The sequence below is a fragment of the Camelus dromedarius genome, chromosome 10, assembly GCF_036321535.1.
Source record: "Camelus dromedarius isolate mCamDro1 chromosome 10, mCamDro1.pat, whole genome shotgun sequence".
Classification (NCBI taxonomy): Eukaryota; Metazoa; Chordata; class Mammalia; order Artiodactyla; family Camelidae; genus Camelus; species Camelus dromedarius.
Window position 1 is genome coordinate 71,930,562 of NC_087445.1, and position 8,368 is coordinate 71,938,929.

Below are 8,368 nucleotides of genomic sequence, written 5' to 3' on the forward strand. Positions count from 1 at the left end.
GTGGCGGCCAGCACACGGTCCAGCACTATCAGCGCCCACACTGGTTCAAGGCCAAGGGGGAAAAGTCCCAGCCCTGCGCCAGTGCCAACCCATGGCAGGAAGCCCGAGGACTTAAATGCAACAGAGGCCGCTCCTGCCCACAATCTGGGGCAGGAGCCGGGCCTCACATCCACCAAGGGCCTCTGGCTTTCTCCCCTTCGCTCTCATCCCCCAACAGTCTGCCCTCCACCTCATGTGGGGAGCTGTCTTCTGCCTCCCAGTGTGGGTCCCAGAGCAGGCTGTGCAGAGGCCCTTTCCCACAGGCAGAAGCCCCCCACACCCAGGGGAGCACTCCAGCTCTCACTGGCTCAGAGCCAAGCACCCAAGACCAGGCAGGTTTAAGACAATAGGGGCAAGGAAGTAAACAGACCCCACTGGGGACCCTGAGCTCCAGTGTGAGGTCCAGCTCCTCAGCCACTAGGTGTGCTCCTCACCTGCTCCCACCCCTCCAGCAGTACCCTCTTCCCACAGCACCCCTAGGATCATGAGACAGAGATGGCACCCCAGTCAGTTCTGGCCCACAGGGAAGTTCCAGCTGCCACGGAGGGGCAACCGAGGTGCGCCATCCAGCCCACTGCCCTGACTCAGCCGGGGACGGGAGGATGGACGACAGCGTGTACAAGGCCTGTACCACGTGCCCGGAGCCTAGCTGGATGTCTGACAGGCATTACCTCACTGTGTCCTCCAAAACACTGCGAGGCAGGCACCAGCAGCCCCGCTTGGTGGGGGGGCTGCTGAGGCTTAGGGTCTAAGTACCTTGCCCAAGGTTATACGGGCAACAAGAGGCAGAGAAGGACAAAAATGTCCTCCTGTGAGGGGCAAGGCACCAGCCTGACCAAACAGGCAGCAAGTCCTCCACTGGAGCTTCTTCCTCCCAACTGCGGGCTGGCCCTTCCCAGTCGACATCTGGGCAGCGTGGGGGCGGGTGGTTCCAGGCCCGCATCTGAGAGCTGTTCTAAGCCCAGGGCACCAAAAAGAGGCTCAGAGACCAAGGGTTTGCAACAACAGCCCTAAGCAGACATCAAGGCCGGGCACAGGCTAAGCAGCTTCAGGCCTCACCAAGGTCACCAATGAATGGCACAGTGTGACCTCATGGAGAGCCAGAAGGTCCAGGGGTGACAGACCTCAGGTCATGGAGCATATCTGGGGCTCTGAGAGCAGGCCTGGTATCCCCAGAACCCAAAATGTAGCAGGCAAGGTAAAGAATGAAGAGAGACACTCCTCGCTCTCACCCCACACTAGTTCCAGGTCTCCTTCTAAGCAAATCTGATGTCTCTCCCCTGCTCAAACATTTCTGTGGCTGTCTGATGAGGATAAATCTATACTGGTTGCCACGAGTACACTGCTCATCTCCGCAGCAGGCGAGTGACTGTGTTGGCGGTCACCAGAATCCACACACCGAGTCCCCAGGCTCCTGAGGCCTGTGAGCAGACACGCTGGCAACTGTCACAAGGTCCAGGCAGAGCTTCTGAACCCCAGTCAGAACTTCCAGGTATTGAACAAGCAGAGTTCAAAGGCACTCAGGTCCCTCAGACACACAGTGTGGTTACTGCAAAGAACCCTTGGCCAGAGTGGCTCCCAGGAAAGAGCTCAGAGTGAGGCACAGGCCTCGGGGAACAGCCCTGGCTCCACAGTGCCAGATCACCTCGGGTCAGGGCTCTGCCACTGCCGGGCTGGCAGGCAGGAGGCAGGAGTTGCCAGGGTGGCACCTGCCAATCGTGTGGCCAGCTGGCAGCAAAGGCCAAGTCAAAGGAGCAGATACCAAGACCAGGCACAAGCTGGGCAGCTTCAGGCCTCACCAAGGGCACCAACAGCAGAGTGTGACCCCGAGGGAGCCCGCAGCTGGCCTGGTGCCACAGCCAGTCTGCCAGCAAGACACTTCTCCACAAGCGCCCACCTCCTCAGGCCCCAGCCTGCGCACAGAAGGAGCTCCAGGGACCAAGCTGGCTCAAGTAAACAAGGGAAGCAGGCTGCAGTCAGGGATCCACGGGCACGCAGTGGAGTCAGGAGAAGCCCAGAGCAGGCAGCCCATGGAGGAGGCAGCTGCAAAACCTCTCAGGCCAAATGCTGCCAAGTGGCACTCTTGCCAGATCCAGATCTTCTGATTTAAAAGAAACCCAAAGTCTGGATTTTTATGCTGTCAAAAACTCTTAGAGCACTGTATAGGGCAACAAAACTCCAGCCATATCTGGCCACTGTGCGCTCTCTGAACTTCCATCTTCCAGCACCTACTGAGTGCAAGGTGTGGTGCCAGGCTGGACTACTAGTCAGGCCAGGCCCCCTTGAGTCTTCTCCACCCAGCAGCCAAAAGCCATCATCCTAATTGGCAAACCAGGTGCACTGCTCCCCCACCCCTTGGCTGAACCCCCAAAGCCAGGAAGGGTCCAGCCCAGCCATCTCCATATTCATGTACTCCAGCCCCTTGCTCCTCCTCTCCACACCCCAACCACACCAGCCCCTTGCCTAGACCACCGACCAAGTGCCTTCCAGTCAGGGGGCTATACCAAAAAGGCTCCCGACCTCTCTCCAGTCCAATCCCCTTCACCCCTCAAGTCTCCTGTGAAGGGTCACCTCCTTGGTGAAGCCCTCCGCATCACAGAGATGTGCCCCGTCATAAGAGCATGCGCTCCATGAGGGCAAGGACCGTCCAGCCTGGGGCAGGTGCCCAACTGAAATCTGTCAAACAAATGGACAGACGACTGGATGGAAATGCCTCCTCAGTCGGCCCTGGGGAGGACCTGTCCCAGATCTGCCTGGCTCTGATGTCTCCGTGATGCCCTCAGGAACACTGTCCCCGGCATGGGGAGCTCCATGGGAGAAAGGCTGTCTGGTCCCAGTCACCTCTGAAAGCCCAGCACAAGCAGGGTGCTCGGTAAATGTGGAACAGGGCCATGTGCCTGCTAGCCTCCTCCTCCCTCTTTGGCTCTCGGTCTCCAGGGCTCCTGCTCTATGAAGGGAAGTGGGTGCCCTGCTGCCTCAGGTCCCACTGCACCTCCACATCCCTGGCCTCCTTGGGCCCAAGAGACAGAACCATGAGTCCATCTCCACACCAGCTCTCCCCCCACATTAAGATGTGCGTGAGAGCAGGCCCCGAAGGGTAGCAGATTCAAGTGGCGTCTGCAGATTTTTTCCAAGGAGGGAGGGCTAGGGCCTCGGGGAAGCAGAGGACTAGCCAAGCCTGTGGTGAGTGTGCAAAGACCTGGCCTTCCCGGGCCTGGGCACAGGGCCTCCAGCTGCAGAGCTGATCTGTCCAAGGCCTTCTTCATGCCCCCCAAATCCCAAACGTCCCTCGGAGGCCTCCCATCCCAGCAGGCTCAAGGCCAGGCCCACAGAGGTAAGGCAGTACCCACACTGTTAGCAGATGTGCCTTCTTTCAACAGGTTGCCTAAATAAAAATCTCACTAAAGAAACAACTGAGGAGTCAAAGATGCCAAAGAAGAAAGGATGGGGTTGGAGCCTCCCCACGTCATACAGTCTGCTTCTTGGATAGCCTGGCACCCAAGTCCAGAGCAGGAAGAGCCCCTGGAGGGGTCCCCTTCTCTTTCTGGCCCAGTCTGCCCCTTCATGCAAAGAGGGGTACTGAAGGACAGTGGACAGAGGTCAGGGCCAACCAAAGTCCACCCAGCTATGCCATTAGCTCCTCCTATGAAGTGACCCTAAACAAGTGCCTGCAGCTTCAGTTTCCCCATCTACTGGTCAAGGAGGCATGCTCTGCCTGTCTCCTCCAGAGAGGACTTGCTGTAAGGTAAATCAATGCCTCCCGCCCACTCCCTCCCACCACTAGCCACGTGCATGAGGCAGGCCACAGGACCAGTGCCAGCTGGGCACAGAGACCTCTCAGGATGTTTGGGATTCCTCCTGCCTGAAAGACAGATTGGCTCAAGGCTGGAAGTCTGCGCCCAGCCTGCCCTGGGGAGACCACAGCCCAGCCCCACTGCTTCCCAACTCACCAGACTTGGCTGGGACCTCTGCATCACTCCCGGGACCCCTAGGAAAGCATCGCAGATGCCATCTGCTTGGAAGGTCTGTGGGCAGGGACTTGGCAAAAGCCCATTGTGCCCCAGTGCCAGCCTGTGCCTGGCCCCAAGTCCACAGCAATGACTTCAGCCCCATCCCCTCCTATGGCCCTGAAGCCCCTTTTCCTCAGATCTCACAGGATCTAGACCAGTGCCCTGAAATGATCCAAATCTGGACTTTGTTGTACCACCGAACCCACTAAAAGGAAACTCCCTCAAAGGTCCAGGGACATTATCTGGGGCTGTAGCTGCTGATTCCAGCCCCCTGACAACCAAGGAGCAAGACCTGCCTAAATTTAAATCACAACTCTGCATTCCCCAGCTGAGTGACATGGGTCCATCACTTTAGTTCTCTTGACCCCAGTTTCCTCATCAGCTCACAGGGTGGTTCAAAGACTCAACTGATCACACATTTAAGGCATTCGGCAGATCCCTGGCATCCAGCAGTGCACAATTAAAGGCAGTTTAAACTCTGATGATAAAACAGTTATTTTCCCAATTCCACTCCCAGTCAGGTGACCTCCCCAGACCTGGTGCCTCTCTGGATAGCAGAGAGCAATCTGCCTGGGCCACAGTATATACATTATCTACTCCCCGTCACACATTTGCAGACGTACATTTGCAAAACACTCAGCATGACACCTGCACATAGCACAAGCCCTCAGACACGGTGGCTGTGAGGATTATGGTTCCATAAGGAGGCCTCAGAAAGATGAGGCTGGGGAGCAGTGCAACGTACCACCTGTTCTACCTGCTCAAATTGGGTCAGGCTGGAGCTGTGTACCCAGCTGTTGCCATGGCACCCAACACAGGGAAACAATCCAGCAAGGAGGGTGGGTGCTGCAGAAGCCAAGCCTCAGCCTGCTTTGCTCAGACACCACCCATGCTGCCACCGCCACCACTCTCTGGGTCATGTTAGGGGTCTCCGGAGGTAGGGGCAGTATGCTACTGGATCTGGGCCCAGCATCTAAGCAGGTCTTATCACCCCTGACCCCACCCCAACTCCAAAACAATAGGGCCTTGGCTCTCTGGAGGGGTGGGCTGTGAAGAGGGGCTCCCAGGCTGCAGATCAGGGTGTGGGGGATAGGAATGGAGGGGGTGGAAACCCAGAAACCCCCATCTCCTCAGATCTTCCCTCCTCATCTCACTCAGGTTTTATCCATGATAAGGGTTGAGAAAGGCTGTTTAGGCTCAGCAGGGTTCAGGGAATCCATTACCCCTTGCCAAGAGGGAAGAAGGGGAGAGAGAGGTGAAATCCAGATGCTGTGGGCTAAGACCTGGAACTTTCCAGACTTTCCCAGATGAGGGAGCAGGTTTAGGGCAATGGAAAGCCTAACAGGCGGGGTGACAGTGGCCCCAGGGCCTGGGACACCAAGTTACGGTTGAATACCAATTCCTCAGTAGGATCCAAGATCCCACCCCCCAACCCTGAGCGCACATGTAGGCCCCCTGCTGACTCCAGCTGGCCCCACCAAGACCTAGGAGGGGCTGGGGCCTGGGCTCCTCTGCTATAGTAACCACAGCTGCTGCAACAATTTGCCTGGGCCAGGCATGGTATATACATTATCCACTCCCCTTCACAACTCTAGGGTGGGTGTGATTTCTCCCACTTCACAGAAGAAGCTAAGGCTCAAAGCAGAACAGGGTAGTGGTTAAAAGCACATCCTGAATTTAAATCCCTGCTCCGCCGTATTAACTCAGGCAAATCACTCCCTCTGAGCCTCAGTATCCACCTCTATAAAATGGGGATAATAATTTTACAGGCCTCCCCCAACCTCCACTCCACTCCACGGCATGGTCAAGGGGTTAAGTGAGAGCTGCTAGTAAAACAGAGTGTACAGTACCAATAGCTGGTTCTTGGAATCAGAGAGGTTAGGTAACTTGCCCTAGGTCACCCAGCCAGTAAGCAGCCGACCCCAGGTCCTAGCTCTGAGTACAGCCATTTCCCAGAAACCTTGGGCTGCTCTGTGGGTGGCTGCAGGATCACAGGCTTCCCAGGCAATGAGGACAGCCCCCACCCCCAAAGCAAAGGGCAGCCCTTCTCTGAATTCCTCAGATAAGCAGCTCCCAGCCTAAGAGGCCCAAGTGCACAGAAAAGGCACCCCGCCCTGTCCCACACGGGGGATTCCTAAATCTGGGTTAGGCTGTATGGCTCCTCTCCCTCCTCCCAGCAGAACATTCGACCACCAGATTTATCTAACAGGTTTCCAAAAAGGCCAAGTTCAGTTGACAACTGCCTCCTGCAAGCCACTTCCCTCTCTCTGGGCCTCAGTTTCTCCATCTATAACAGGCACCTCCATTTCAGAATCATGAGGCAGCCTCTGCTAACTGGGCCTGCAAGGAGGCCTGAGGAGCAAAGGGACAGACCAGGAAATAGAACCAGCTGGTCCCAGGCACTGGGCCAGGCCCTCCACCGCATTCTATATGCTGAAACTTCTTCACAATTCTAACAGAGATCTGTCTTGGGCCCAGAAAGTGGCAAGCTAGGACTCAAACTCCCATCTGCCAGACTCCAAGGTAGTCTCCTGGGCAGGACAGTACTGTGTGACCCCTGGTGGGCCCAGTCAGTGGACACAGCTTGGGAACTCAGTCACCCTCAACAGTGAGATGGGCAGCTGGACCTGCAGGACAAGGAAGAACACAAAACCCAACTTGACCAAACCCTTTTCTTTTAGAGGGCAGCAGCCTCCTTGACAAGGGCATTTGCAATGCAAAGCAGCCCAGCCTTGGCCAGAAGAGGACAGTCACTCAGACGGGGCTGGGCAGGCCAAAATCCAGCCACCACCCTCCAGTCAGACCAGGAGTGCCTGGGGCAGGACCTTCTCAGGTGCCAGGGAGTGCCAGGGAACCTGTGGCTGGCCCAGGCTCTAAATCATATGATAGCCCAAGTGGCCAGCTAGTTGCAAGGTGGCCTGGAACACTCCTCCTCTTCTCAGCCCTTCAGGGCACAAATCCCACTGGGCTCTTTGTGCCGAGTCTGCAAACTGGGCCTACCATGGGCTGTGTGCAAGGCCCCAAGACGGAGCTTAAAGGACAGACCACCAGTTATCCAGCTGGTCACCTGCAGACAGGGGCCCTGCACACTGCTAACTTCCTCAGGCCCAAACCTCCCAGATCACTCTGTCCAGCCTTGTGCAAACCTGCCCCAGACATAATCTCCAGGACTCTCTGGGCCCCAGGGGCAATTCCACACTCACCAAGTGGCTAGATCTCACTCATCATCCCCCTCCCCTGCAGGCACGACTGCCCCAGCTCCTACCTTGACGACAAGCTGACAAAATCTCCGCCATCCAGCAGCCGGACCTTGCAGAAGAGGACCCCGTTCACGAAGGGGACCGCAGTCAGCTCCTCCAGGGTAAAAGTGGTTTGGAATTTGAATTTCTTCTTCTTCATCAAGAAAGCCATGAGCGAGTTCCCTGAGTCTGAAGCCCCGAAGGCCAAAAAAAGGAGGGGGAGCCAGAAATCCCCAGGATTCCTTTCCCTACACCACACCCCCTCCTCAAAACACCAGAGCCGGATCCCGCCCAGATGGTGGCTGAGGCAGCAGAGCGGTCGGGAATCTGAGTCCGGAGGGTCCAAGTCTGAATGACCAGTCCAGTTCGCAAGCCGGCTGGCTTCACCCTCGGAGAGCTGGGGCTTGTAGGGGTTCGGAGTGGCCGGGGGCTTCACCGGCATGTAAACACTGGGGCATGGCCCAGGAATCAAGGGCAGGGGTGGTGGGCGGCGCGCGAGCAGCCGCGCTGGCTGACAGCATCCCGAGCCGCGGTCTCCGGGAAGCTCACGCCCCGCGACCGTGAGCGGCGGGGGCACCGGTGAGACTGAAGGCGACTGGCAGACCCGTGAGACCGAGGGCGGCCCCGCCCCCGCCCCGCTGGCGGCCGGGGGAGGTGCCCACGCCGCGCCCACGCTCCCGCACCTGGGTGCCAGGCAGTCCGCGTAGGTGAGTCCAGGGAGGCTGAAGGCACCCCCAGAAGGCGGCTGGGAGCTCTGGGGGCCTCTCTGGGAGGCGCGTCAGGGACGCTCCGGGATGTGAACGTCCGGCCGCGGACCCCTCCTGGCGGCCCCAGGCTGGGCTCCAGGCAGCAGGGGCGCCGCCTCCTCCTCGGTCCTGGGTCCCGTGCCGCGGGCCCCGGCGGAGCTGAGGCGCCTTCCGGCCGGCCGGTGGCGCCCGCCTCACCCGCCGCCTCTGCCCAGCACCCCACAAGGAGCAGCGCCGCCGCCCGCGCTGCCGACGCCGCCGCCCGAGCCCCACGCTGCACGGCGCCCCTCCGAGAATGCTGAGGCCCAGCACCGTCGCCCGCCGAGCCGCCGCT

At 58.4% G+C, this 8,368-nt stretch overlaps 1 protein-coding gene across 1 annotated transcript in view; it reads right to left on the reverse strand.

Moving 5' to 3' along the window:
• Positions 1–8,328, reverse strand: part of EEIG1 (estrogen-induced osteoclastogenesis regulator 1) — a 34,809-nt gene extending 26,481 nt beyond the window's left edge. Inside the window, exon 1 of the mRNA XM_010984295.3 lies at positions 7,315–8,328. Within this exon, the coding sequence (XP_010982597.2) occupies positions 7,315–7,730 (416 nt within the window). The 5' untranslated portion in view covers positions 7,731–8,328. The remainder of the gene's footprint in view (positions 1–7,314) is intronic.
• Positions 8,329–8,368: the final 40 nt, after the last annotated feature.